The sequence below is a fragment of the Leopardus geoffroyi genome, chromosome D2, assembly GCF_018350155.1.
Source record: "Leopardus geoffroyi isolate Oge1 chromosome D2, O.geoffroyi_Oge1_pat1.0, whole genome shotgun sequence".
NCBI classification, from domain to species: domain Eukaryota; kingdom Metazoa; phylum Chordata; class Mammalia; order Carnivora; family Felidae; genus Leopardus; species Leopardus geoffroyi.
In genome coordinates, this window is record NC_059334.1 from 61,255,766 (window position 1) to 61,283,602 (window position 27,837).

The 27,837-nt window shown below is 57.4% G+C and overlaps 3 protein-coding genes across 7 annotated transcripts; 1 reads left to right on the top strand and 2 right to left on the bottom strand.

Moving 5' to 3' along the window:
- Positions 1 to 60: 60 nt before the first annotated feature.
- Positions 61 to 16,562, bottom strand: PSD (pleckstrin and Sec7 domain containing). 3 transcript variants are annotated; one of them, XM_045438709.1, is made up of 18 exons: positions 16,456 to 16,562; positions 15,057 to 15,115; positions 13,056 to 13,792; positions 12,671 to 12,773; positions 11,821 to 12,181; positions 10,652 to 11,092; positions 9,240 to 9,434; positions 8,995 to 9,075; positions 8,676 to 8,788; positions 8,051 to 8,109; positions 7,854 to 7,943; positions 4,129 to 4,172; positions 2,541 to 2,731; positions 2,385 to 2,455; positions 2,118 to 2,275; positions 1,801 to 1,945; positions 1,370 to 1,513; positions 359 to 879 (listed from the first exon to the last, which is right to left on the bottom strand). In XM_045438709.1, exons 3-18 carry the CDS (start codon positions 13,707 to 13,709, stop codon positions 649 to 651), a joined length of 3,081 nt encoding a protein of 1,026 aa, XP_045294665.1. In that variant the 5' UTR covers positions 13,710 to 13,792; positions 15,057 to 15,115; positions 16,456 to 16,562; the 3' UTR covers positions 359 to 648. The 3 variants fall into 3 exon arrangements, with proteins under 3 accessions (XP_045294666.1, XP_045294665.1, XP_045294664.1); XM_045438708.1 differs by lacking the exon at positions 15,057 to 15,115; XM_045438710.1 differs by lacking the exons at positions 359 to 879; positions 15,057 to 15,115; positions 16,456 to 16,562 and adding an exon at positions 61 to 346.
- A 903-nt stretch (positions 16,563 to 17,465) lies between these two features.
- On the top strand, positions 17,466 to 19,572 carry FBXL15 (F-box and leucine rich repeat protein 15). The gene is made up of 4 exons (XM_045438719.1): positions 17,466 to 17,574; positions 17,746 to 17,899; positions 18,220 to 18,725; positions 19,241 to 19,572. Exons 1-4 carry the CDS (start codon positions 17,522 to 17,524, stop codon positions 19,428 to 19,430), a joined length of 903 nt encoding a protein of 300 aa, XP_045294675.1. The 5' UTR covers positions 17,466 to 17,521; the 3' UTR covers positions 19,431 to 19,572.
- Positions 19,573 to 19,692: 120 nt separating this feature from the next.
- On the bottom strand, positions 19,693 to 27,304 carry CUEDC2 (CUE domain containing 2). 3 transcript variants are annotated; one of them, XM_045438715.1, is made up of 9 exons: positions 27,120 to 27,304; positions 21,594 to 21,677; positions 21,095 to 21,263; positions 20,940 to 21,001; positions 20,725 to 20,855; positions 20,457 to 20,639; positions 20,255 to 20,316; positions 20,113 to 20,173; positions 19,693 to 20,027 (listed from the first exon to the last, which is right to left on the bottom strand). In XM_045438715.1, exons 1-9 carry the CDS (start codon positions 27,229 to 27,231, stop codon positions 19,881 to 19,883), a joined length of 1,011 nt encoding a protein of 336 aa, XP_045294671.1. In that variant the 5' UTR covers positions 27,232 to 27,304; the 3' UTR covers positions 19,693 to 19,880. The 3 variants fall into 3 exon arrangements, with proteins under 3 accessions (XP_045294671.1, XP_045294673.1, XP_045294674.1); XM_045438717.1 differs by lacking the exon at positions 27,120 to 27,304 and having other exon boundaries at positions 21,095 to 21,238; XM_045438718.1 differs by lacking the exons at positions 21,095 to 21,263; positions 27,120 to 27,304.
- Between the last annotated feature and the right edge of the window lie 533 nt (positions 27,305 to 27,837).

Below are 27,837 nucleotides of genomic sequence, written 5' to 3' on the forward strand. Positions count from 1 at the left end.
CCCTGGAACCAGCTGCCTACCCAAGCCAGGTACTGGAGAATGGAGAAGGAGGCCCAGCCAGCAAGTCCAGAGCAGTTTTAATGGGATTGGAGGCTGTACAAAGGGCAGGGCCCACTGAAGGAGGGAAAGCAAGGCCATGCTGCCCCCAGACTGTATGGGGGCCTAGGCATGGATACCCTTCCTCCACCTCTGGAACGAGAGAGGGTGAGCCTCAGGGAGGAAGGAGGGAAAACCAGCTCAGCCCCAACTCCTGGCCTCTATCTGAGCCAGGCCCCAGGATGGAGGGGGGATTGCTGGTGTTGGGTGTGGGTAGTCTCAGCAGAAAGCAGAAACGTCAGGCCTCCCCCCACCCAAAAAAAAAAAAAAAAAAAAGCATCAAAAGTCCAAGGGGCCCTGGCCCCTCCCACCCCAGCCCCCGTACGAAAAAGTGCAAAACATTATCACAAAATGGGGGTCTCAGAGGGGCCCCTGGCCTAGGCTCCCGAGGCCCACGCCCTAGCCCTGCGCTGCCCCGGACACCGCGTCCGGCGCGGTCGGGCCCTGGGCCGGGGGCCCCTCGTGGGCGGCCCGAGGCCGGCCCGGGCTCAGGCAAGGCTATGTCATGCAGGTGCCCAGTGGGCGCCAAACCCCCACACTCCTACCCTCAACTCAGAGCTTCCACCGCCCACTGATCGCCCCTCCACGAGGCTCTGAGCCATGACACTGAGCCCGGGGCTGGCTGGCAGGGTTGGGCTGCAGGGAGGGACTGGAGTGAGGTGGAGGGAGTCCATCCTCTGTGCTCCCGGCCTGGGCCAGTGCTGCCTCTACTGCATCCAGCTCTTCACTGCCCGCCTTCAGCTTGACCCGAAGCAGCGCTGCGTATGTGCCATAGCGGGATTTCTGAGGCAGAGGGGCAGGGGGCTGTGAGCCTGCTCTCCACCCTCTGCCCATCTCACCCCAATCTGGACCAAGGAGGGATGCCAAAAAAGGCTAGGAGACAACAGGTTCTTGCCCAACTCTGAGGCCCCCAGAGCCCCCAGGGACTATGACACGATCCCCTCGTAAGCTAGCTACCCTCTCTGGGCTCTCTCGAGACTGCATATTATGACATCTAATACTTGTTAGGCCTGAACCAGAGTTGGGAAAAACTGAGCCCTTGACAGACCTCATCTCCCTTCATTACCCTAGCGGGTAAAGAACGTCATCCCTGGCCCACAGACGTGGAAACAGGCTCAGAGGGGTTAGGCAACCTGCCGAACGTCACCCAGCTGGTCCCACTCTCCTACTAGAGTCCGTGCCCTTAACCACTAGCCTGAGCCTGTATGTGGCAACAGCGAGACCCCACTGACGAAGAAAGGAGCCAAAGAGGTGCCAGGGCAGGGAGGTTCACCTCAAACTCCAGGTAGGCCTCCTTCTGCCGCTGCTCCTCAGCCTCCTTGCCTCGGGCCTTCCTGCCCAGTTGCGCAGCCCGGTGCTCTCGCAACTCACTTGCCATGGCCTTCAGCTTGGCCTCATGGGTCCGCACCTGCTCCTCCTAGAGGCCAGGGGGAGTGTTGGTCAGGGTCACTCAAGCACATATAGTGCCTTTGTGCAAGCTTTTTTAGAAAGGTGCCCCTGCCTTTGGATGAGCAAAGCACCATATCTAGGTTAACACCTTGGCAAGTGCAGTGGAGACTGGATTTCAGCCTTCACTCACCCCCTCATGGCCAGTGTCCTGGTGCAGTGACATCTACATGATCACACAGGGCAGCCCTGAGTGCAGTCAGCCTGGGCCTGCCACACTCCATCCCACTGGGACCAGGTGGACAGAGCTGGGGGTACCTGGGAGAGGCGGGTGGCAGCGCTGGGCAGCAGAGGGCGGCTGAACTTCCTCTGGGAGCTAACAGCAGCTGGGAAGGGGGGTGCAGAGAACATGGCAGCCACCACATTGATGCGAGTGATCCAGGACTGCATCTGCTCCAGGCTCCTGGGGAGACAACACCACCACTTAGGACCTAGCCCCAGGTTTCCTGTCCAGGGATGCCTGTCCTGGCTCAGGGTGCGGCCTGGGAAGCAAGGAGGTAATCCAGGGACAAGGGAGGGGAGCAAGGTAGGAGTGGGGCAAAGGGGTCCAGGATGGGCAGGAAGAGGGCACTCACGGGGCCTGAAAGAGGAAGACCCGCCAATCAGCTGTGCGCAGGTAGAAGACATGGGGCCTCTTGCTGTAGTCGCTGGCACGTGTGGCCAGCGCGTGGTGGATGCTGATGGCATTCTTTAGCTCTGCCTCTGATAGGGCCTTCCCAGGCTGGTACTCCTCCTGCAGGGGTGCCCATCTTGTCCTGGCCATGGTCCCACCCCAGCCTGGCCCAGCCCACCCACACTCCCCTGAGCCAGCTCAGCCCCAACCCCTCGGGCTGGCCCCGCACCTTCTGCAGGTAGAGGATCATGCCCTTGAGGATCCCGTGGAAGCTCTTCCAGCCCCGCTTGCCCCGAGGTGCTGGGGGGAAGGAAGACAGGTCAGGGGGCCTGAGACAGGCCCCCTCCCCCTCCATCCCCCAGACCCTCCCCACCCAGCCACGTACTCTTCCTGCAGTCAGGGTCTGCGTGCACCTTTCGCACCAGGGCCCCGTGCTTGTAGACTGCAGCCCCGGGTTCAGGAGTCAGGTCCAGGAAAGGGCTGGAGCCGCTGCCACTGCCCCCGCTGACCCGCTTGATGACCTTGGGGTTGGGGTCGGCCAACTCAGACAGAGAGCGTCTCAGCTCCTCCTCGTCTCTGCAGGTGTGATCACCTCAGAGGGGGCTGGCCTTGCAGCCACAACCCCCGCTTCAGTCCTGGCCTCTGCCCACCCAGGAAAGCGCCCTCTTGTCTGTGGAGGGAATGGGGGAACTGCCCCTCTCACAGGGTGTGGCTCCCCTCCACCTGAGGCTCCTGGAGCCTTGTTTCCCGCCTCACACCAGATCTCCCCAGGGGTAGCTGTGTCCCCCTGCTCAGATGAGGGCTCCTCCGGGCAGTGTATCTCCTTGCTCAGGTTAGAGCTCCCAAGGGTAGGGCCATGTCTGTCCCTTCCTCCCCATCCTCTGTTTCTGCACTTGCACACCAGCCCTCACACCCTTCTCCACTAGGGCAGACACGTCTGACTCGGCTGTCCCAGCTATACCCAGCAGCATGCTTTGGTCATAGTTTGGTGGCTACGTGGTGGCAGAAGTGGCTTCCTAGTGGTCACCTAGTACCTCCTGGTCCACAGGCTCTGTTAGATACCATCTAAAGAATCCGGTTCTATCCTGTCACTCCATCGATCAAAAACCTGCAGTAGCTCCCTATTTCCTCCTGCATGAGGCCTATGCTACATCCCTGCCCATACTGCCTCTTTCTCCTTCCACTCTCCAGCCAGCTAGGCCTGCCTCCTCTTGGTATCCCCAACCCACGCTCATTTCAGCCACCACATATTTGCCTCCCAAATACCAACTTCTCTCTCTCCAAATGCTTCCCTTCCTTCAAGGCTTGCCCCAAGTTCCAATCTGCATCCCAGTGCTGAGCTCTGCCTCCTCTGAGGTCTTTTCCTGCAGACTGGGAGCTCCCAACCGGCCTGATCTGTGACTGAACTCTCCGCAGACACCAGCAAGTATGAGTGACCTACTGACTGTTTAGATGAGGCTCTACCCTCAGACTGGGGGGTCCAACATTAAACTGGACCTCCTCCCTTAGACTGGACTCCTCTAAGACTTACTCTGAGTCTGTTTCCGTGGCCAAGAGTAGACAATGTGGTCCCTTGTTCTGTGATGCTCTGGACTCCCTAGGACCTGAGAGGAGGCTCTCACGCTATTGGTCGGGGCTCTATCTCCAGAGACTTCTGTCTTCCCGCTTGGGTTGGCAAGGGACCTCCCCTTTCTGTTTCAGCATCCCCCCTCCCAGGCCAGCTGACAGTGGCCATCTATCCCAACCTAGCTTGTCATAACAACCCAGCTAGAGAAAAGACACAGAACCCCAAGTCCAGGCAGCCATCTCCAAAGAAGGAAATGAAGCAGCCTCAGTGCCTCTCATGGCCTCACCCGCCTTCCCTGCCCCACAATCCAACCTGGACTCACAGGGCCCACCTCAGTGCTCTCAGCCTCTCCAGGCAGCCCCTTCCCCGCACCCCATCTCCCTCACCACACAGCTCCAGGACTCACATGGCCCACTGCAGCTTTTCATTCTTGATGGAGCTGTACAAGGCCTAGGAAGGGAGGAACAAATCAGGCAGGTATGGGTCACTCCTGAGGGAGGCAAACTATGTACCCCAATGCCAGAACTCAGAGCCCTCCCTCCAAACTCTAGGGGAGGAGACAATGGGGGGTGGGGATGGGGGTAGCAGGGTGTAAGGACCAAGAACACGGGCTCTGGAACAGAGTATTAGGAGACGGTACTGTGTCACTTTTGCTGCATGAGTTTGGGCAAGTATCCATGAGGAGAACAAACGTACTAACAGGTGTGTAACACAGGGCAGGCAATTAGCACAGGGCATCCAGGCATATGGCTGATGCACAATAAATGGCAGCTGCTATTATTATCTTTGCTGTTGTTATTGTTAGGGATCATCCTGCCCAGATCCTGGGTGGGAGAAGCACAGCCCTGGAAGGAATAGAAAAGAGCATTCCCAAGAAGCTCTCCTTTCCCGGACCATGTGCTTTGGCCTATTTCCATAGGATAAACCCACACAGAACATATGGGGAAACTGAGGCCCAGCAACAGGGATTCACCCTGTCACCTCCCTCCCTGGCTGGTAGAGAACACACTCTCATGACTCCTAACCCCAGGGCAAGGCGAGCACCTCCCCCAACCCAGAGAGCCCCACCAAGTTGAATGCCAGGGTGGGCCAGGCCCCTGCCCACCCACATCCTTCATGTCACTGGAGAGTGAACACTAGTCTAAAAGGCAGACGTTTCAGCTTCCAAACCCTGCATACCCCAAGCTCTTTGTGAGCTCCTGGACCAGTCACTTCCCCTCTGTAGAGCTGGCATGGGGGACCTGTGGGGGCCTTGGGATGGTCTGAGTAGAGAACAGACTCCAGGAGTCGTATAGGGGACCCCTCTTCTCGGGGGTGGCCTGCAGCATGGGTCCACAGCAGCACCTCCCACTGTGGGGGCGATTCCACCAGCCTGTCTGTGAGTGGGTGTGTCCCCAACATGTGCGTGTTGGGCTATGCGTGTGGCGTGTGATGCTGCCTGCGTGAGCTGGGTGCAGTGGTGACGTCGGTGCCTTCTCCGTGATGGGACACAGCCCCCCACTCCACCACCAACATACCACAGTCTCTGACTATCTTACTGCTTACTGTCACACTCAGCCACACGGCTAGCCAGGCATCCCACATGTGCACACCCTGTCCAGGGATGGGTACATTCCACAACCTCCACCCCCTGCACAGCACAACCCAGCCTTGTGCACACACAGCCCTCACAGCACATCCCCAGCCCAAGCCCGGCATAACCCCGACCCTAACCCTCTCTCCAACTCTGACCAGGAGATTGAAGTGTCCAACCAGACCCAACCTGTCTCCAGCCTTCCAGTTCATCCCCTGGCCCCTCGAAGGACCACCTCTGGCCCACAACCATGTCTTCCTTCCAAAGTCCTAAACCCCATCGGTGAGCCCCATGTCATGCTCCCAGGTAGAAGACCCAAAGACCCTTTGGTTTGAGATATCCACACTGATCCGACGGTGTGTGCCCTTCCCCCTCCAGTCCATGCCCACTCCTGGCTACCCATGGGTTCTGTCCCTGCTGGCCTCCCGCCTTGGTCTGACCAATGCCCCCCCCCCCCCCAGCTCGCGCCACCTTCGGTGCCTCCCTCAAGCCGCCCCCTCAGCCACGCCGCCCTCCACAACCCCCTCGGCCGCCCCCCAGCCTGGCGTGGGCCAAGGCCCCAACGCCCTCACCGCCTTCTTCTTCTTGCGGCTCTGCAGACGGCTGACCACCAGGTCGGTGTAGAGCACGGGCTTGAGACTGCGAGAGCGCTGCGGCCAGCCGTAGCACAGGGTCTCCGCGCCACGGTGGGTGCGCCCGTAGCGCACGGAGCACAGCGAGCGCGAGCGCAGCCGCCCCGCGCTGCTGTGGATGCTGTTGACACCGATCATGCTGGCCCGGCCGGCGCGCTGCGGCCCCCGGCCATGCCCCCGTCCGCCCTCGGCCTGGACGGCCCGGACGGCCCGCGGACGGCTCCCCCGACAGCCGGCGCGAGCGGCCCGGCCCGGCCCGAGCCCGGCCCGGCTCCCACCGACGCACGAAGCGCGCGGCGGCGGCGGCGGCGGCGTTGTCGGCTCTGCGGCTCGGCGCGAGAGGGAGGGGGCCGCCGACGGGGAGGGAGGGCGAGGGCTGGGGGCGGGGACGGCGCAAAATGGAGGCGTCCCACCGCGCAGGGGCCCCGCGGCTCAACGCGCAGCCACGGGGGCGGGGCCTCGGGGGCCAGCCCGGGCAAGTGCCAGAGGGTGGGCGGCTCTGGGGATGCTGCGGATGGCACCGGGAGTCCCTAGGCCTGCCGCTGCAAAGGCGGGCTGACCCTGTGGGGTCTGCAGCTCCCTCCTGGCTGGTCAGGGTTGGGGGGCCAGGGGCGGGAGAGGTAGGAACGCGTCCTCTTGCCCCCCCCCCCCACCCGCCTAGCCAGGAGAGGCCACGCAGTAGGGGCCGCGCAGGATGGAGGCAGCCGTGGAATCGCACCAGCCTCATCCAACTCGCCCAACCGAAGACAGCTCAGATGCTCAAGGCTATACCCCCACTTACGTACACACACCCCAGTTTACAGATATACACCCCAACTAACCAGATGCACCAATTCACACTCACCCCAACTCACAGAGACTACAAATTCAGATACACACCTCAAAATTTAGTCTTTAACTCATAAACAACCCCTGATCATGGATACATGTCACAAATCAGCCAATTTGTAGATGTACACTCTAATACACAGAAACACCCAATCTACACCCCAGCTCAGACACACTCTCTAAATCGTAAGCACAAACAAACCCCAGCCAAATCCCCGGATTTACCAACACCCTAAAGCGCATATATCCCAATTCAAACATATACCCCAACTCTCTGACACCCCGAACTCACAATGGACACCCCCAAACACAAATAAATTTCCAAACTCGGAAGCCCGACACACCCCAAGCTCACAGACGCGCCCAAGGACACTCTTGTGCAGTCACATGTATGTGGTGGCCCAGAGCCCCTTTGCCAAGCATAGGCGTTTCAAATAGGTCCAGGAATCCCTGGATAAAATCACTGGATCAAGGAAATGAGTGAATCCATGAGACCTGGGTGCCCTCTCCTCCTCCCATGCATACTAACCCCTGTGTAGCTAACCCCTCAAGTGCGGGCGCCTGGGCGCAGGGTCTGGCAACAAGGGAGTCGGGAGAGCAGAATCTAGTCCCAAGTTGGAGGTAACTGGATTCCAGACCTTGGAAAAGCCTTTGTCCCTCTTGGGCCCCTCTACCTCCGGGTCCCTCCTGTGCAACGATACCAGAAGGGCTTTGTGGTCATACACCCTGGGGCAGGGGGTGGAGGAGAAGGAGGGAAGCAGTATGCCTGTCCTGTGCTGGAACCCCTCCTATCCTCAGTGAACACTGGAGGAGGGGCACCGAAGTAGGCAAATGCAAGGTCCAAGCCGCCTGAAAACAGGATTTCGAGAGCCGTCTCCCCTCCCCCGCTGAGCGGCCAAGACTGCACGCGAGTGCGCATGTTCCTGGGTAGCCTGCGTGTTGGGGTTGGGGGAGGGGGCGATCCCCAAGCTGAGTCACGGGAGGCCAGGCTCCAGCAGCAGGAGCCTCCAACCTCCACTCTGCCCGATTGGTCCCAATCTCTCCCCTCCAGCAACCTCTACCCTGCCGCAGCCCCCCACCCCCACCCCCGGCCCCCACCTTGAGCAGCTCCCTGGGGAAGTCTCCGCCTTCATTGAGGCCCTCCAGGTTCCCGATGAAGTCTCCACAGGTCATGCGCTTCCCAATGTTCTAAGGGAGGGCACAGAGGCCTGTGAGGGGGGCCTTGGGCTCCCAGGCCTTTAAGTCTCAAGGCAGTCTGTTTTTGGGGGGTTCCCTCCTGCCAGACTCTCACTCACATGGCCGTGGAGATCAGTGTTGAGTAGCATGAGGGCGCAGGTCAGCGTGTGCGCACCGTCTAGGGAAAGTTGACATTCGGCTTCAGCTACCTCCCAGGGACTCTTCCCACAGCTGTCTTCCCCAGCCTTCCAGTTCACCCCCAGCCCACTCTGGCCCACAATCATACTTTTATAAGTCCTGAACCCCATAGTGAACCCTACCTCCTTCAGCCAAAAGACCTCACTCTTCCAGCAGATGCCTGAAAGAGACATCTTCCCCAACACCTACATGCTTCTGTGAGTATGCACAAAAGCCAGTGGGCCCCTCACAGTTTGCAGATCAGTGCAGCCAAACAGAATCCACACTCAAGCCAAACGCTGTCTTGCACGTGTATGTGAACAATGGCATGCAAATACACCTGCCACCTGGTTCTTCGCAACACACACTAGACCCTAGCAATGCTTGCCCGCATGCTCAGTTCCACAACCACGTAGCCATGTCAGCACTGCACACACGCATGCTCACATGCCTGCAAGCCTGTGCATGCATTCACTTCTACATACACACTCATGCTCCTATGTGCACACACTGTGCCCATCTGCTTCAGTGACCAGCTGGGAAAGCCCTGCCCCCTGGCTTCCTCACCCTCTGAGGACAGGGCTCCTGGATTGCACTGGAAGTATCTCTGGGAGAAGTGGGCCAGCACGCGCTCCCGTTCCTGGGTCTCACCCATTAAGGCCAGCTCCTTCAGAAACACCCTGGGAAGGGGGAAAGAGGGAGCATGTTACCTCTACCCAAGGTCCCCTAACCAGGCAGCCCCAGCTTTTAGCCATGCCCTAATAGCCTGGGAAGGATGACATCAGGGCAGCCTAGGGAAGGCACAGTTGCTCAGAGAAGGCACAACTGAGGCGCTGCGAAGCAGGGCTGGAGCGTGGGGCCTGCCTTCAAAGGGCTTAACACCCACCTGAGAGCTTGGTCCAGAGTCATGCCCGTGAAGACAAAGAACTTGAGGTACTCGCCAGCCACAAGTTTGCTGAAGTCATTGCTGTGGGCAGGGCAGATAGTCAGGTGGAGTCTCAAGGGAAAGGGTCAAGGGGCCAGATGGGGTTACCTAGAGACCTGGGGGCATTAGATAGAGGGGGTGTGGAGGTGCTGCCCACAGGATGCATCCCCTCTCCCCATATTATCAATCCCGGCCAATGGCTTTACTTCTTGCCCAGGTGCCGGGCCACATCAGCCTTCCTGAAGCCGTCTAGTCGGTATAGCCTCTTAGCTAGGCGCTGCGCAGCCTCCAGGTCGGCTTTCTGCCCATTGGACAAGGTGTCTGTGCTTCCCAGGGCCAGCCGCTCTGTGCTGTCCAGCTCTGAGTCCGAGTCAGACACCAGCTGGCTCAACGGTGGTTCACTGCCAGGGTAAAACACCAGCTCAGAGGTGGGGCAGTCCCTCTGGGACCATCCAGATCCTTCCTCTGCCTCCAAACCCAGAAGACAGAGTGGGGGAGATTGGGACACAGAGAAGGCATTTTTCTTTTCTCCAGAGGACACACTATGGGTTCCCTCCATCAGCTGATTCCATCCTTACCATCTCTCTGTAGAAGGCCTGCATCAAATTCAAACAAGCATCCATATTTCTGCTGTGGGGATTTCTGCTGCTTCCCCAAAGCCCTTAGGTCTTAGGTTTGCTCTTAGGCATAGGCATAGTTTCCCCATTGTCACACTGGCCCTAGTCAGAACATAGTCCTCTATCTCTGAGAATATGGGCAAAAGTGGGATAGATAGGCTGCCAGAGAGGAACAGTGGAGGGTCAAACCATGATTTGAGGGCAGCAGGGACACCTTCCCACTCCTATGTCTTTCTTCTTCTGGCCTTTTAAGGAGAGGAGGCTCTTCCTCCTTGGTCTTTTTTTTCCACCCACAAACAAGCAGAGGGGATTGGGGGTCAGAGTGCACTCCATTCATCCCCTGTCTCCTCCTCCCCTTCCCTTCCCGCCATCCCAGCTGCTCTACTAGCAAAGCCACCTGTCACCCCAGAGACAGAGGCCGGAAACTCCTGGTTGCTAGGCAACCCTGTCTCCCTGGCCACCCCCTCCTGTTGCCATGGCTTCCATGACTGAGAGGGTAGCTGGCAGAGGGAGAGCAGAAAGGTTAGACTGGTGACAGGACTTCCTGGAGAAGGGTGAGAAGCTCCTTACTGAAGGGGGGAGGCAACATGGGAGGGAGGCAATGAGAGAGGCTGGTGGCTGCATCTTTGGGAGAAGCCTCCAGGCTGGGTAGGGGTAATGTCACAAGAATTCTAAGTAGGTTAAAGGCTCTGCCTGTGGTAGGAAGGGCCTTTCTGGAAAGGAGAGTGTTCTCTTGGGACCCATTCAATCCTGAATCATTGTTTGTCAAGTCACTGGGTCTAGGACCAAGGGGGTCCTAGGGGTGGGCTGTGAGGGGCTCCCCCTCATAGCCAAAGGAAGTAGTCCTCCAAATGGAAAAACAAACATCGGCATTCCCTAACCACTCTGTCAGGGGTCAGGAATATAAACTACATCTTCCCACTCAGGATCTTTCCCTTGAAGCAACTGTTCCTGGGGCTCTGGGGGGGCCTCAAGTCTGAGGAACCAAAGGAATCACTCACCTGCCCAGAGGTGCCGCCCCCAGCCCAAAGCTGTCCTCCGAGTGGCAGGGACTAGGGGGTTCCTTCCCTGGGGCCTGCTTGGCTCCAGCCTCTGCCTCTTCTTCCTCCCCTCTCTGTGTCCAAGGCCCATCAGCAGCAGAGCTGGTACCAGAATCTGGCTCAAGAGGTGCAAGTGGGGCGGGAGCAGGTGGGTCAGGCCGGGGAGCAGGGGGTTGGGGAGGCAGCTCAAAGGTGAAGAAGGGGCTCTGGGTTGGGCCAGGTGAGGCCAGGGCCTCCAGGGAGGCGAGGCTGGTGTAGGAGGTGCCCTTGGCCCGGTGTGACTCCAAGATGGCTTCAAACACACAACTGAAAGAGTCAGGCCCGTCAGCCGAGGGGCTGGTCCCAGGCAGAAAGGGCAGGGGCGACTTGAGAGGCCCAGGGTGAGGCATCCGGGTGCCTGGCCTGCAGGGGCAGGGAGAGTCTCTGATCAGGGGCCCAGAAGACAGTTCTTAGGTAGCATTTCATTGAATTCTCATACCACTCTGTGGAGGGGATTATCCTCTCCTTCTCACAGGTCCCCAGCCCTCTAAGGAATCTGGGTAGGGAATCCCCACCACAGGTTCACCAAGCTATTCAGTGCCCCTGAGGAACCCCAGCCTTACCCGTCCCCAGTACCCAATCCCTCTCCTCTCTTCCTCCCTGCTAATCTCCCTTTCTCCTCCTCCCTGATCCTCTCCCCTCCTGCCATCCCGTTTCTATTTCCGGCAACATCTTAGAAGAAGATGAGGCTCCAAGGCTGCGGTGGGGTGTGAGACGGAGAAGAAAGCCCCCACGCTCCCCACTCTCCTGCCAGAAGCCAGGATCCAGATTGATGCTCCCGTGCCCCCAGGCTTGAATCTGAACCCTGGCCTCTCACTCTGGCCCCTGTTCTTTACCAGAACCCCTTTCCTCCCCTGTCCTGGCTACTCCCTGCCCTATGCGCTCTTGCCAACACCCTCCACGTCCCCAGCATTCTGCCAGGCCTCGGGCCTCTGTCCGGTCTCCAGGTGCATCGCCCCGTCGGCACCACTAGCTTGGTCCTGACCCTCCCGGTCCAGCCCTCATCTCTAGTCCAGCCCCTCTTCCCCCAGCTCTGCCTCTGGGCCAGCTCAAAGGGGCCAGCCACTGTCCTCTCCCACTCCCGCACTCACCGGGCCCCCTCTGAGGCCTCAAACACCTCGTCGTCCACATCCTCTTCCCCACCTGCCTCATCCTCGTCCTCATCGCCACTGCCCAGGCTGGGACAAGGGCCAAGGCATGGGCTGGCACGTGGAGCAGGTGGGCGGGCAGTGCCAGGTGGGCCCTCAGAGCTGGGCTGACTCTCGATGGCCGAGTCAGCCTCTTCCCGTTCAGCCAGCACCTCATCGATGTCGGTCTCGTGGTAGCACCTCAGGGGCACCGTGTCCAGGTCCGTCTCGGAGTACTTGGCTGCTCGCCCCACAGCCACCCCAGAGCCCTGCCCTGAGCCCACCCCAGGTGGAGATGGGGGGGCCTGCTCCAGGGGCTTAGCACCTGCAGTATGCATAGGCATCCCGGTCAGCAGATTATCCTGGTCAGCTCCCTGTCCTGATTCTGTTCTAGGAAGGAGCTCTTCCCCGCTGCCTCATATTGGCAGGAAGTTCCTTCACTGTCTAGCCACCATTCCTCCTGCTATGAACCCAGCTTGTTCCTTGTGCCAGTGGAGCTCGTTTCAAATCAAGTTCTTGTCAAATAACTTTGAGGGGCCTGCGGGAGACCAGCTTCTTTTCTGCTCCGCAGAATGACCCTTGATATCCTGTCATGCCCTCCTTTCTATCTAGCTTCCTCTAGGTGCCCAACCCAGCTATGACCCCCCAACCCTCCATCATAAGACAGATGGAAAGTTTGAGGCCTGGAGAGGCATTAGCCAACTCATGACCCCAGGAAGGACTGAGGGAGGTTTAAAGGAAGGCCCCCTACCATGCCTCAGCTGCTGGGGAGAAGACCCTGCCCTATTCCCCTTGTCTCAGTCCAGGACCTTACCTGAGCTTGGGGGGTCCAGGGAGCCATAGAAGAATTCCCATTTGGCTCGAGCAATTCTCTGGGCATGAGAGGAAACTTCCCGGGGGGAGGACCAGGTGTCCCCCTAAGCCAAGAAGGGAGAAATAGACACAGGCATCCAGAGATAAAGCCACACATACAAAGACACAAGAACATGGGACAGAAAGACAGAAAGAAAAACACACAAGGACAGATAATAGAGGTGCCAAGACACAGGGGCAAACACAGAGGGCAAGAAAGAGACAGATTTAGGACAGATCAAAGACTTTAGAGTGAAGAGCTGACAGGCCCAGGACTGCCAAAGGGCCAAGCCTTGCCCCTTTTCTGGGGCTCTAGAGTTCCAGGGAGCCCAAGGGAGGTCGCATACCTGGTTCAGGAGTCCAGTGTCAGCAGGTCCTGGGAATAGCTTGGTCAGGTGCTCAGAAGGTCCCCCCAGCCCATTGGGGAGAGAGGAGTAAAGGCCATCTGCCCCAACCTGAGGTTGGGCTGGTGGCCCATGTATAAGGCCCTGGCTACCAGGCAGAGCTGAGCCTCCTCTGGCTGGGAGTGGGTCTGATGTGGATGCCTCTAGCCGCAACTTCCGGTTGGAGCCAGGCCCAAGGGCTGGAGTGGGCCTGGGAGGAGAGACCCCACCCAGGTCCCAGCTCCGACTCAAGCCTCCGGGAGCAGGTAGCCCATTTAATGGCCTCACACTGGCCTTCTCCACAAAGCGGAATATGACCACAGAGCTCCGGGCCCCCGGTGGGGGCTGCCCAGTGGGTGAAGAGGGTGACCAGGGTGAAGGAGGAACACGGGGTGAGGGGGGACCACGCAGGGGTGTACAGGGTGCTGTCACACGTCCCAGTTCCCGGCCTCGGGGACCTGGCCCTGCCACCCGCCGTAGCAGGGAGCCTGTACTGCCATACATGCTGGCTGGGGGGCTTTGTGGCACTGGGCCTTCGGGGAGCCAGCGGCGCGGGCATCGTGGTGGGGAGATGGCACAGTCGCCCTCGGAGCAGAAGCGCATGGCACCTTGGGCCATGCTGGGGCCGGGGGTCAGGCTGGGGGGGCAGGGATGGCAAGGCCAGGCGGGGAGTGAGGGGGCAGCATGCTCTTCGGACAGGCCTGCAAGAGAGGAAGGGAAGCAGGGGGTGAGCTGCAGGGGAGGTGGATGGGCAGGAGAGCACAGATAGGGAGGGGAAAGCTGGATAGGCCATCTGAGTGCCAGGGGGCCTAGCCCACCCTTGGAATATAGCATCATTGACCCCACCCCTGGAGGTGATCAGGCCTCCTATTTGGGCTACTTCCATGGAGGCCTGAGGAGAAAAGAATTATACCCCTAATAGGCCCCTGGGGCCTCCTTCTTCTGGGGGCCCTGAGCATCACCCTGGGAGGAGAAAGGAAGCTATTTCAGAAGTTGAGTAAGTGCAGAATCCCTGTGGCATTTTGGAGCTACTTCTGATGGGGGCTGGGGAAGGCTGGTACCCCACACTCTGGACCAGGAATGTCAGCCATTCATAATCATCATAAATCCACAGGTCCCCCAAAGTCTCTCTTATGGAGGCCCCTTACTCAGTGAGAGAGAACCCAGGCCTCCTAGAAGGAAAGGCAGGAAGATGGCGGGGGGTGGTGTTATATAGGGACCATGAGAGGTTGAAAGACATAGGGTGAAGGGGAGGAGAAAGGCCTGAACTGAGGCCCCTACTCCCAATATATACATGCCAAATGGGAAAGAGACATTCTTTTTCTCCATACAGGTACACACACTCATACACACACACACACACACACACACACACACACACACACGGAGACAATATCAGTATACACAGTTAAACACATTCAAAGGCAACACTCTCCAGTGCACACAGACCCAGGCACACACACACATTGCTCAAAGACACACCCTCATACAGTCTCACAGTCATAACAAATATGCGTGTAATGTAAAGGCACATGCTTATTTTACACACACACTGTCATCAAACAAGAACACACAAAGAGATACCCAAATATACACCCAGGCCCTCATTCTCCAATGCACACAGACACAGGCATATCAGACACTCACAGAAACCTATGGTCACAGTTACACACAAATACAGATGCATGCTCACACACATACTTCAGCAGGTACACACACCCTCTCCCCCAACCCCCACCAGTCACCTGTCTCTGGGTGGGAAGGCTGCACCAGACCACCAGACACCTCTCCCTCCTCCCTCTCAAGGGAATGATAGATTTTAAAGGGGGTAAAGGGGCCTCTGGTGGCAATGCAGGGTAGGGGCAGAGGTCAGGAGCAGCAATCCTGCCAGGCAGGTTTCTGAAGCTCAGTGGGGGCCCAGGGCATCCCCAGTGCAGCTCCGACTGGAGCTGCCTCAGTACTCACCGCTGCTCGCCTGGAGCTGGGGCCGAGGAAAGGCAGGGAAGAGGCTGGGCCCAGCTCAGCTGTGAAGGCAGCGCGGCTCCCGCTTGCTCCCGCTTGCTCCAGGCCCGCCTGCCTCTCACTCCCTCCCCCTCCCCCCTACGCGCGGCTCAGGCAGAGATAATCCCCCCACCCACCCCACCCCCCCGCCCTCTCCCGGGGCCCTGAGCCCCGGAGGCTGGCCCCCCTTCTCGACGCTAGGTCCCCACTGGGCTCTCCCGCCAACCTGAGACCCGCCCCTGACGAGGGGGAGGATATATGGAACCCCCGGTTCAGTTCGCCAGACCTTCACGTGCCCCACCCTAATCCTGTCCCCGTCCCTTTCCTCCACCGCCCCCTGAGCCACACACCGGACCCAGTTGCACACGCGTGTCCCGCTCCAGACCCCACGCGTGTCCCTAGGAGGTTGCCACATGACCTGTTACATGCCACACGCGCTCCCGCCCCCACGAGCACGCGGCCGCGCCAAGCACACCGTATGGGTGTAGACCGGACCCGCCCCCTAAATCCAGGAGACCATCAACTTATGGAAAAGAGATCTAGGAAACACTGCCTCAAACCCTAAGGGGTTCTGAGTCTCGGACCCAGGAGACCCAACCCTTGACCACTTGCTCAGGATGCAGCAGGAGGGATATTAGTCAGACTTTAAAAAGAACTTCCTTGCTGCCTGAGTTAGGTGTCCTGCCCATATGGGGTAAAAGGTTAGACGGGATGACGTCTGGAGTGGAGGAAGTGGGGAACAGGCAACCCTTGTGCCCTTGGCCAAGGTAGAAAGGGGCCCAGCTATTTTAAGAAAGCTCCGCCAGAGTTCCTATGGCAACTGCTCTCCTTGGGAACGCCAGGGCAGGAGGTGGTGACCTCGGAAGGAACAAGGGGTCTGTTCAGGCGGTCAGGGGGCGCGAGGACGTGCGAGGCGGGGGCGCGCGGGGCTCACCGCGGGGAGGGGGGGGCGCGGGCTCCGCGTGGTGCTGAAGGGGACAGCGCCAGATTTGTCGCACTGCGCAGGCGCAGAGGCGCGAACAAAGCTGGGAGGAGGAGGAGGCGCGCGGCCCGAGGTGGTGCGCGCCTACGAGGCTCTATCTTAGCATAGGTCTGTCCTCTCATCTACCCCCTCCCCAAGCAGGCTGAGGAAGAGGAAACAAGTCTCTTACCCAAGCTAACTCGCTTTGGTCCCTCCCCGCTGCTGGCTTCTCCCTTCTTGCTGCGTTGGGGGGTGGGGGGGGGGGGGACTGTGTAAGGGATTCTGGGAAAACTAGGATGCCTGAATTCTCTATCGCGACTCGCTTGACCCTGGACAAGGCGCGTCCTCTCCAAGGGCCTCGGTTCCATCTTTAAAATGGAGTAACAGCACAGACCTGCTCACCTTGCAGAAGTGCCCGACCCTGATGAAAAAATGGATGGGAAGCAGTTTTCGTTATGCAGAGGCAGGTGAGGCGGTTGCACGAAGGGAGAGCGCAGCCCTGTTGGGGTGCAGCTCTCGGCGACAGCAGTAGCCCTCAGCGTCCTTCATACTCTCCCCACCAATGGATGATGGGGAAAGCACTACTCTGGAGATTCCCCGGAGCGGACCCTGGAACCAGGAACTGTGGACGCGGTGAGAGGGTGGCCCAGAGTCTGAGCCTGAAGTTCTGGGGCATCACTGCCCCAGGGCGGGCCCAGCCCCAAACCCCACAGCTTAATCCCCAGGTCAGCCCAGAAGCGGTACTCCTGGTGGGCTGGGCTGAGCGCTCATTGTTCTCAGGACTCTAGATCTCCTGGGGAAAAGAAAGGGACCCAGCTGGGAAGATAGTCCTTTTTAGCGCCCTCTACGCCTCTCCCCTCTAGATGCAAACCTTTTCCAAATCGTCTGGGAGTGGAAGGGGCTGGACAGCCCTGTACTTGACAACTAACCAGGAATGAGGGTTTGGGCAATTTTGCTTGATGAAGGAAGAAAAATTCTAGCTTCGCCCATTCAATTCATTCAACAAATTACTGGGCACCTACTACACATGAGACAGTAAAAGCCTGGATAGTTTCTCCCCATTTTTCAAAGTCGTTAAGCGCGACCAGAGGGCAGAGAATAGGCCCAGAACCTTGGAGTCATGGCTCCGCCCCTTCTGCGTTTGGCTTTGCCTGCTCCTCCCATCACCACTTCATTCAGCGGCGGCCACTGGCCCAAGACGAAAAAAGAGCCAGTCTCTGCTGCACCATCGCGTTCTCCAGCTTCAGGTCTCAAGCCCTGTAGCCGAGAAGGCGAGGTCTGATGTTACCCCACCGGTCGGCTCCGCCCTCAGTTTTGATATCCATCCGGAACGCTTTCAGATAGGATCCTCAGTGAGACCACACTCGATTGAATCGGTCTGTCTCTACAGCCCGAAGAGGCGGGTTCGCTGAGGCCGCTCCAAGGCCAAAGCGAGAGGACCTTACTGCGCACGCGCAATAGGCCGCCTATGGAGCCACCGATGGAGCCGTCCGGAGGGGAGCAAGAGCCCGGAGCCGTCAGGTACCGAGCACCGGAGGGGCCGAGAGAGGGAAGAAGGACCTGGGGGAAGGGAGCTGACTGGGCCGGGTTTGGGGGTCGCTCTTAGGAGCCGGGGCGCAGAAGCATAACAGAGGCGGACTCGCAGGTAACAGCGGCCCGGGAACGCCACCGCCAACGCCCCTTTACCCGCAGGCTCCTGGACCTGCCTTGGGAAGACGTGCTGCTCCCACACGTCCTGAGCCGGGTGCCGCTGCGCCAGCTGCTCCGGCTGCAGCGCGTCAGCCGGGCCTTCCGGGCGCTAGTGCAGCTGCACCTGGCTGGCCTGCGCCGCTTCGACGCCGCTCAGGTGAGCCAGGGGCCAGAGCCCCGCCCCCGTCCGGGTACCGCCCCCTCCCCGCCTCCAACCCAGCCCCCAGCCCAGCTGTCTACCCTTCCCGCCCCTCTGCGCGTCCAGGAACTCCCGGGAAGCGACCCACCCTTCGGGAAGTACTCTCAAAGGGCGAGTACCGGGTATCAACTCAGAGGGCACGTGGGGTCTCTCCTGGGAGTCAGGGGGCAAACTCCGAAGGCAGGTTGCTGCCGGGAAATAACTCTAATGGGGCGGAGAGGCAGTGCCCGCCCCGCCCTCGGGACCGGCTGAAAGTCGAGGTGCCTCCCTGCCCGCAGGTGGGTCCGCAGATCCCGCGGGCCGCATTGGCCTGGCTGCTGCGGGACGCTGAGGGGCTGCAGGAGCTGGCCCTAGCACCGTGTCACGAATGGTTGTCGGATGAGGATCTGGTGCCGGTGCTGACGCGGAATCCGCAGCTGCGGAGCGTGGCTCTAGCCGGCTGCGGGCAACTGAGCCGCCGCGCACTGGGGGCGCTGGCGGAGGGCTGCCCCCGCCTGCAGCGCCTTTCCCTTGCGCACTGTGACTGGGTAGACGGTCTGGCGCTGCGCGGCCTCGCCGACCGCTGTCCGGCCCTTGAGGAGCTGGACCTCACCGCCTGCCGTCAGCTCAAGGATGAGGCCATCGTATACCTGGCGCAGAGGCGCGGCGCAGGCCTTCGCAGCCTCTCGCTGGCAGTCAACGCCAATGTGGGGGATGCCGCCGTCCAGGAGTTGGCTCGGAACTGCCCGGAACTCGAGCACCTAGATCTAACCGGCTGCCTCCGCGTCGGAAGCGACGGCGTCAGGTGCCTGGGCCTTGGGTTGGTGGGATGGGAAGAGGGCAATCACTTTTTTAGCCTCTGGTTTAGGGACGGGGTGCAGCTGTCAAAAGGCAGAACTGTGGTTTCTGGGTTTTTCTGCTACCACGACACCCCCATTCAGACCAGGAAAGATCTCTAGGATTGCCGAGGCCAGAGAACCCATAGTTTAAAAAACTTTTTGGAACCAGTATTTATGCATGAGCGGATGTCACAGACAGTCGACTCTCAGGCTTCTTTTCAACAAGGGGAAAACCTTGAAATCCTGGGCGGAGCTGAGGAGCAGGTTCCCCTTTTAAGAGATAGGAGGAAGTCCCGAGTTCACTGGAGACATTGGTGTATGACCCCATCCAGACCCCCTCATAACCCCACCCCACCCCCCAATCCAGGTTTATGGAGGGAAAAAGTATGCTCTGAGTTTGAAGGAGGCAGGGGCTCCGCTGGCTCCCCCACCGTGGGCGAAACAGCTTCTGGACCCTAGCCTCACCCGGCTCCTCCCCCAGGACCTTGGCCGAGTACTGCCCGGCGTTGCGCTCGCTGCGGGTGCGGCACTGCCACCATGTGGCCGAGCCCAGCCTGAGCCGCCTGCGGAAGCGCGGCGTGGACATCGACGTGGAGCCGCCGCTGCATCAGGCCCTGGTGCTCCTGCAGGACATGGCTGGTTTTGCACCCTTTGTCAACCTGCAGGTCTGACCTGCCTGCCGATGGGTCACAGCTGGACTGTGTGGCGGGGGCCTGACTATGAACTGTAGGGAAACTGGACTGTGGAGGCCTCTGGCTAGAGGCGGATGCCCTGCCCCACCCTGGAGCTTCAAATAAAGAGCTTTTTACCCCCTCTTGCCTGGCGCTGCTGCCGTGTTGGAGATAAGGGATGTGAAGTTGGGAGAGAAGGTCAGACAGACACAGTATCCCAGCACCCCAGCTGAGGCAGAAATGACCAGAATGCACTCACATCTTCCTGGGGCCACCTTTACTGTGCCCGTGGGCAGCTCCAAGAGGAGGTCAACATGGTGGGGCAAGGAAGTAGAGAGCAGGGTAGAGAAGGGGGACAGGAGTTAGGGCGGGCCCTGTGTGGGGGTGTAGGGCTCCTGCATCCCTCTGGGATCTGAGCCGAGAAGGCTCCAGCAGAGTCTGGCGAATGCCTCAGTGGAAGCGGTACTTTCTGGCTGGCTTGAGGTTGATGTATGTGGCCTTCATCTCCTCGGCCTCAGGGTTCCGCACATCTTTGAATCGCTCCCCTTTGGTGCTTACTATCTGGTTGTCGATGTATCGGATCAGCTTCTTGGGGGCCTGGGAGGCAATTGGGCAGTGAGTAGCAGAAGCCAGGAGAGAGTCCCACCCACTTCACACCTCCAGCAGCCATAAACTCTCTTACCTCCCTGGGAGCCATGGGCCGGTGAATCTTCTGATCCTCTGCGCTATCCACCATCATGTACCTGCCAAAAACTGGCTGGGTGAAGCTCCTGCCACCCTGGGATGACCCTCTAAGGGCCTAGCCCAGCCCAGCCCAGACTCACTTCTGTAGGATGAAGGACTTCAGTTCATCCTTTTGGGGGCCTCTGAGGCGCCTGGGCAGGTCCTGCAGAGAAAGGAAGCTTCATCTAAACCCTAGGGCACCAGCAGAAGCAGGCAGGGATAGGCTATGGGTGGGGGCTTAACACTAAGGTGGAATGTAGCTAAGGCTACTTGGGTCGAAGTGGGGGGTCTAGCAGAGGATACCTGGTTGGGGCCATCCCAGGCTGGAGGCCCCTCTTCCTTCCCCTCTACCAGCATCTGCACAGCTTCTTCCAAGTCTCCCCGAGCTTTGGCCAGCACCCACTGGGCCTGCTCTACCGAGCACGTAGGGAACACCTCCAGGAGTACATCCACCCCTGGCAGCAGCTCCTCCTCGGCACTGGCTGCCTGTGGGCATAGATGTTGACCAGAGGCAGTACTTCCTTCTTTCCTGGCCCCTGACTCCCTCACCAGTCCCCTCTCCTACCAGTACCTCTTCCTGGGTGTCTCCAGCAGCAGTAGGAGAAGCCCTAGTTTCTTCTTTGAGCTTTTCAGGCCGCTGCAGGGGCTCTGGGGAGATGGGCATCTGACCTTGGACCTCAGAGCTCTGTGGCTGCAGGTTCTCTTAAAGAAGCAGAGCATCAGGTTTGCCGGGGCTTTGGGGGATGGGGGTTATGAATTTCCCAAGTGCCCAATCCCCAAGCTCACCTTTGTTCCTGGCACCGCTCAGCTGCCCTGAGAGCTTCTGCATCATGTCCCCTATTGTACCCCTGAAAAGATAGGAGGGTGGTAAAAGGACACCCCTGCCTACCTTCCACAATCAGCTAGCCCTCCACCCCTTCTTCACCCCAGCCAGATCCCACCTTGGAATGTGGGCAAAGCCAGGCACATAGGCCTCCATCATCTCAGTGAAGGCTTCCATATCGAAGTTCTCCTCTGATGGCCCTGAGGGGCCCAGGTCCTCCAGGACCCCAAGCACATACGAGAAGATGACCTCATCCAAGCCGCTGCAGGAAGGGGACAGGACAAGTCCTAGGTAGGACACGGGATACCTCCAGCACCCCCACCTAGCCTGAGACCCGAGCCCTCGGCTTCCCTGGGTCTATGAGCCAGACTTCAAGTCTTGAAGCCAGAAAGTATCCCATCCTCCTACAGAGCTTTGGTTTTCCACCTGTCCAACAAGGTGCCAGGGACAGGTTAAGATGTAAGGCCATACCAGCAAATCATAATCAGCCCTCCCCCACCTCAGGACTAGAGCTGAGTGCTTGCCATCCCAGTCTTTCCATTGGCTGGGGCCCGGAGCACTGCCCAGCAGCTCCAACCCAGACCCCAGCATGATCCTCCCAGGAAAGCTGCTTCTACCTGAGATCAGCCTCGGGGAGATGCGTCTGGACAAAGGCAAGGAGGGCTGCACTGACAATCCTCTCCAGCTCCATGTTCTCTCCTCTTCTGAAGGGACAGAAGACGTAGGTTTGTCAGGCCCTCTTCTGCCTGCTCCTACCCACTAGGCCCAGGGGCGGCCAGCTCCTCCCTCCTGCCCTGCTGTGGAAACCATTTGTTACTGTTGTCCATAACTCCCAGCTCGCCAGCCCTCCCCCGCTCTCTCAAGCAGAGCCACAACCCCCTCCCTGCCCATCTCTCTACCTCCTTCAGCCTGAGACAGGACAGGGCACTGCCGTAGGAGAAGGCCTCCCAAGCGGTTTCCCTCACCCTTCCCCCGACCTCTCCCCATCTCGCCACTCCATTCCCCAGCAGCAGGCCCAGACCCTCAGGCAAGAAGCCAAGGTCTTGGGGTCACATGCCTCCTGGCTGAGGAATCCCATCATTGAGGGGGCCACTTGGCCCTCAAGCCTAACCACAAGGGGCCCATTGTCCAGCCCCCCAAAGAGCAGGCCCCAGGACCAAGCACAGCCTTCCCCCACCCAGAATGGCCCACCCACCCTCCGCACAAAGGGGCTTTTCTGGCTACAAGGCTCTAATAGAAGGGGAAGTCTTTGAGGAATTCTCTCTTCCTGCACAAAAGGCTATCTACAAAGGCCTTTCCACTTTCCTTCCCAAAGCCTGTAAAACCCTACAAGGTCTGGCCTTTGCCTGCCTCTCCAACCTCACCACTCACTCCACTCCTGCCCCACCAGCCTCCTTGCTGGTCCTCGAATTTGTCCAGTTTCTTCCTACCTGTCTCCTTCATATACCCACCCCCTCACCTCCTCTGGAGCTCTGGTCAAATGTTGCCCTCTGAGACAGACCTTCCCTGACTAACCTACCAAAAATAGGTATTCCTCATACTCCCTAATCCCTCACCCTGCTTTATTTTCTATATGGCATTTACTACAGCTTAATGTTTTATGTTTGCCTATTGTCTGACCTCCCTGATATAATGTAATAAGCTCCAAGGTACAGGGGGACTTTGTCTTATTCACTGATGTAACCCTAGCACTTAGTAGATGCTCTATAAACACTGACTGAGTTCAGAGATATCTCACATTCCATCTACCCCACACTCAACAATATTTTCACGATTAGTGTACATCCCCCTCCTACTTCATTGGCTGACCCAACCATTCACTCACTCAGCTGCCAAACCTGAAACTTGGAAATTACCCTTGCTTTCACCCTCTCTCAACTCTACCTGCTGTACTCGGCTGATCACCAGTCCTGTCGATTCTATTCCCTTATTAGTGTCCTTTCTACCCATTCTCCCCAGTTCATCTGGCTTCTGCTACAACGTCTCTACAAAAATTTCTCAGTCTAAGGTCATGAGTTACTTTTTCAGTTTGGGTCTATTCAGGTTGAACCCTATAAGCGTGCCAGTATGCTTGTTTTTGGTCAACAGAAAGAAGGAAAGGAAAGGAAGGAAAGAAGGAAAGGCAATTTCTTATGGTTTCACCTAATACTTGCCCTTTCAAGCAGTGTCAATGTTAGTTTCTGAGGCATCACACTCTCCTGCTTCTCTTCTACCTCTCTGGCCATTTCGTCCCAGGCTCCCTTCTCTGTCCCCCTCTCTTCTACTGGCAGGAAAGCTCAGGCTCAAAGCTGCTCCTCGTCCCTCCTCACTCTGCACCCTCTCCTTCTGGAAGACCTTGTCTGGGCCACATGTTTATGAACCAACTCTATGTCACTCTATGTCACAATCCTCAAATGCCAATCCTTTAGTCTAGGTCCCCCCTCTGGGCTACATATTTGCATATCTACTTCTCTGACACTTCCGTGTGAGTGACTTCACCTGTTCCAAACTGACATCCTCCCAAGTCCTTTGCTCCTCCAAGACTGTCATCAGTAAATGCATGTCCATGTACCTACCCAGCCACTCCTGCCACAAGTCTGGGAATTATCCTTGGTACCATCCTACCCCTTGCCTTCCCACATCCAGGCACCAAGGCCTGACTGTCATCTTAACACATGTGCTTCCCTCCAACCCTCCTCCCTTTCTGCTCCACCTTTTGTCTTCACTGCCAGAGCTTCCTAACCCTTCCCCCACTACTGTCTTTTCCTCAAGAACCTATTCTTTTTTTTTTTTTTTAGTTTATTTATTCATTTTAAAGAGAGAGAGAGAGAGAGTGAGCATGTGCAAGGGGGGGAAGAGGCAGAAAGAGAGGGAGAGAGAGAATTCCAAGCAGGCTCTGTGCTGTTAGCACAGCACCCAACACAGGGCTCTGTCTCATGAATTGTGAAATCATGACCTGAGCCAAAGTCAAGAGTCAAATGCTTAACCGACTAAGCCACCCAAGAGCCCCGCCACCAAGAACTTATTCTCTCTCTCTCTCTCTCTCTGTCTCTTTTTTTTTTTTTTTTTTTGAGAGAGAAAGTGTGTAAGTGAGTGAGGGACAGAGAGAGAGAGAGAGAGAGAATCCCATGAGGGGCAGAGAGAGGGAAAGAGAGAAGCGGGGCTCACCCAAAGCAGGGCTTGAATTCACAAACTGTGAGACCATGACCTGAGCTAAAGTCAGATGTTGAACTGACTGAGCCACCCAGGCGCCTCCAAGAACCTATTCTTTACAAAGATCACAATTGTGTGATCTGTTTAAAAAAAAAAAAAAATCATGTTTTTCCTGCTTAATATCTCTCAGTGACTTCCCAGTTCCTATCTATCTATCTATCTATCTATCTATCTATCTATCTATTTATTTATTTTGGGGAGAGAGAGACAGCACAAGCAGGGGAGAGGCAGAGAGAGGAGAGAAAGAGGATCTCAAGCAGGCTCCACCCCATCAGTGCAGAGCCCAATGCTAGGCTTGAAGTTTAACCAATGGATCCCTAACCAGCTGAGCCACCCAGGTGCTCCACCCCCCACCTCCCTTCTGATTAGCCCAGATTCTTTTTTGTGGCCTTTAGTTCAGGACCTTACCCCTGCCTACAGTCTTTCTAGCCTCATCATGCACTACACCCTTCCCGGATCACTCCCACCTACCTTGGCTTTCTTTCAGTTTGCCAACATTCAAGCTGTTTCACGGCAAGAGCCTTTCCACAAACTGTTTCCTCTGCCTGGGCAACCTTCCACCTCTACCCTTTCACTTGTCCAACACCTTCTCACCTATTGGGTCTCAGTTTAAAAATTCCTGCCTCAAGGGATGCTGCCCCTGACTCTGTAGAACTGCTTTGGTCCCTCCATCATACACCCTCACTGCAGACTACACTTTTCCTTATTTAGCAGGACTTTTCATAGGTATAATTAAATCATCCTCTGGGCAATATTTAATGTTTCTTCCAGTCGTTTCATGAGGGCAGGGACTCCACTCCTGGCTTATTAATCAGTGTACATTGAGTATTCCATGAAGTAGGACACTCAAACAGTCACTCCCCGCTTTACAGACAAAGGAACTAAAGCTCAGTGAGTTTAATGATTGGCCCAACATCACTTGGCTGAACTGTGGTACTTAAGATTTAAATCCAGGTCACCTAGCTGAGTGTATATTCCAGGGGATGAGAGGATATCAAGACTTCCAAGTGGGTTGAGACAGAGCTTCGATCTGTGATCACAGTTCCCGGGTCCCGAGTAGTAACACAGTGTTGCAGTGACAGCACGGGGCTCACTTTGGATAGCAGAACTGACAAGCTCTAGCCTACCAAGAGGAATGTCGACCCTTGCTCCAGACCCTACCATGGGCCCTGGGAAGGAGCAGAACTGCTCACACCAGGCGTACCAGATCCCATTATGCAGTTCCCCCAAGGGGTCAGCCCCCTACAGAGACCTATATCCACCCCGAGTTACATCAAATCCTGGCTGCTGTCAGTTGTTTGGCAATCTCTGCTGGAACAAAGGGTGCTGCAAGAAAGTCTAGTTTCTAGGGAAGAAGGGATCTGTCTGATGACTTCAGGTTTCTAATCAAGGTCTGAGGGCCAGGGAGTTGTTACTGGGAAACTCCTCACTGTGTCCCAAAGAAAGTCTTCCTCACCTAAGCTTTTGCTCTGGTTTATCTCCTAAGGCAACACCTCCCTTCTCCTCTTCCAGGGCTGCCCAAACTTTACCCAGCATTCAAAGCTTGCCACTTCTTTCTTTCACCCTTCTCCATCCCCCTAGCCTTCCTTAGCATTGTTTTCCTGCCCAGGAGTTTCTCCTCGTATTTCTCCTCCACAGTCCCTGAGTTGGGAAAGCTGCAGCCTAAGCAGCCAGGCTTCTCCCAGGTAAGAACATGATTTCCATGGGACTTTTCAAATTCTGGATATAGTCCGCAGAGCTCCATTATTTCCTGGGGTCTTTAAATCAGGGCTCACTGGTTTATTAGCATCCATGAAACGCGATCATCATCTTGTCATGAGTCCTGTTTAAATACCTCTGATGATGGTAATAGTTAGCAATTCCTGAATGCTTACACTGTGCCAAGGATTGTTGTATGCACTTTACATGTGTTAACTTACCTAATCTTCACAATGACCCTAAAATACAGATACTAATAGTATTATACTATCCCATTTTACCCGCAAGGAAATGGAGACACTGAGAGGTTAAGTAACTTGTCCAAGGTCACACAGTAAGTTAATGGCACATTTACACCCAAGGACTCTGGCTCCGGAACCCTCACTGTTAACGCTACGCTATACCACCTCTCATGAAGTAAATGATGTGGCCCCAGCCCATGTTCTGATCCTCCTGTCCTGCCTAGCTTGCCCTCTTGCCTCCCTCAGAATCTTTGCTCACACCGTTCTCCCCACTCAGAATGTCTTTTCCTCTTACTCTCATTCTGCAGGACTCACTTCCTCTCTGTAGCCAACCCTGACTGCCCCATCCTCACTGTCCCTGGCTGGCGTGAGAGTGGCCCCAGGACCAGGCATAAGCCTGGACTCTCCAGATGCTCCATACAGACCTTCTGGACCACTTCAAGTGAGACTGGGGGAAGGAGCACTATGCTGTTCCCTTGGGGTGGGGAGGTGCTCAAGGTGGAGGGAGAGCAGAAGGCCATGTGGGAGGAGTCCTGGGAACCAGTGTGGGCCCTCAGAGGGTCTAGCATGGAGGTCTTCACTGCTTTCCCAGACACTATGAAGCCCAGCTCCTGAGGCCCTAGCCCCATAATGCAGGTTCCAGAGGACATCATTGTCCTCTGACCCCCAAGTCAAGTCTTAGAGGCGCCAAGGACACTGAGGGCTACAAGGGATTCGGGCATCCAAAGTCAGACGGGCGCACAAACGGGGATAGTGGGGTGCACAGGAAGTGGAACCGCGATGACGGTCCACCCCTGAAGCAGGAGCTCCCTAAACAAGCTAGCGGGATACCCCTAAGGGTACGGAATAGTGGGCCCGAGGGCACCGGAATGAGGTTGCAGCCCTGGGGACACAAGACTAGGGAGGCCTGAGTAAGCTGGGATGTGCCTTGATACAGGCCTTGGCGAGAATCAGAGATGGGGGGCTGACGGGCCCCAGGGAGTACCGTGGGGGGACACACAAGACGGGTACCCTGGGTCAGCGTTCTCCGCGACTCTCCTAGCCCTGGGCCGGGGGCCGGAGGGGAAATCACCTGCTCCGTCGGGCGCCGCCGGCGACTTGTCCCGCGCGGTACAGCTCTCATCCCCCAGCCCCACCAACGAGATCAAAGGCGGGGCCCAGAGCGGTTCCCTTCCAGAAGCGCCGCGGTAGCCATTTTTGAGAAGGGCAATTGCCCGTAACTGGGCGGGGCTTCTGCTCCCATTTTCATTTGTTTTAGGGTTTTGGACAGGCTCCCGCGGCGGCCATTTTTGTTGCGGGTTGGGAGAAATTAGGCGTGGAGGTCCCGCCAGTGGGTGGAGTCTCAGTGCCTGACGGTATCCCCGCCCAGTTCCTTGTCAGCGCCAAACACCTAGAACCTTTAGACCCCATCCTGTTGACTTCTCGTCCACTTTCCTTTCCCCAAATTCTGTCCCCTCAAATCCTATAGCTTTTTCTCTCCCCTTATCTCTACCGTTCTTCCACAGGCCTGGCTCCCTGACTGGATCTGGTGGCCCCTTTTACACCCAGACCTGGTGTTCTTCCTAAATCCCAGTGTCTCTCCCCCTTTAGGTCCAGTCTAGGTTCAAGCCCCGTCATGCAATCAACTCTTAGGTGATTACTTCCCCACCATATCTGTCCCCTTTGCGTTCCCTTAACAGCGATGTATTCCCCCAAATTACGGTGGGTTGCAGGGTCTGGGTCTTGGGAC

Excerpts from the sequence above, each read along its gene's own strand:
- PSD (XM_045438708.1), bottom strand. The coding sequence starts at position 13,709 with ATGGCCCAAGGTGCCATGCGCTTCTGCTCCGAGGGCGACTGTGCCATC. Across the intron at positions 2,456-2,540 it reads AGACCCTGACTGCAGGAAGA|CACCTCGGGGCAAGCGGGGC; the intron begins GTACGTGGCTGG and ends CCTTCCCCCCAG. Across the intron at positions 1,514-1,800 it reads CTGCCACCCGCCTCTCCCAG|GAGGAGCAGGTGCGGACCCA; the intron begins GTACCCCCAGCT and ends CCTGGCCTCTAG.
- FBXL15 (XM_045438719.1), top strand. The coding sequence starts at position 17,522 with ATGGAGCCACCGATGGAGCCGTCCGGAGGGGAGCAAGAGCCCGGAGCC. Across the intron at positions 17,900-18,219 it reads GCCGCTTCGACGCCGCTCAG|GTGGGTCCGCAGATCCCGCG; the intron begins GTGAGCCAGGGG and ends CCCTGCCCGCAG. Across the intron at positions 18,726-19,240 it reads GTCGGAAGCGACGGCGTCAG|GACCTTGGCCGAGTACTGCC; the intron begins GTGCCTGGGCCT and ends CTCCTCCCCCAG.
- CUEDC2 (XM_045438715.1), bottom strand. The coding sequence starts at position 27,231 with ATGAGAGCTGTACCGCGCGGGACAAGTCGCCGGCGGCGCCCGACGGAG. Across the intron at positions 21,002-21,094 it reads GGCTTTGCCCACATTCCAAG|GGGTACAATAGGGGACATGA; the intron begins GTGGGATCTGGC and ends CTATCTTTTCAG. Across the intron at positions 20,856-20,939 it reads GAGCGGTGCCAGGAACAAAG|AGAACCTGCAGCCACAGAGC; the intron begins GTGAGCTTGGGG and ends TGCTTCTTTAAG.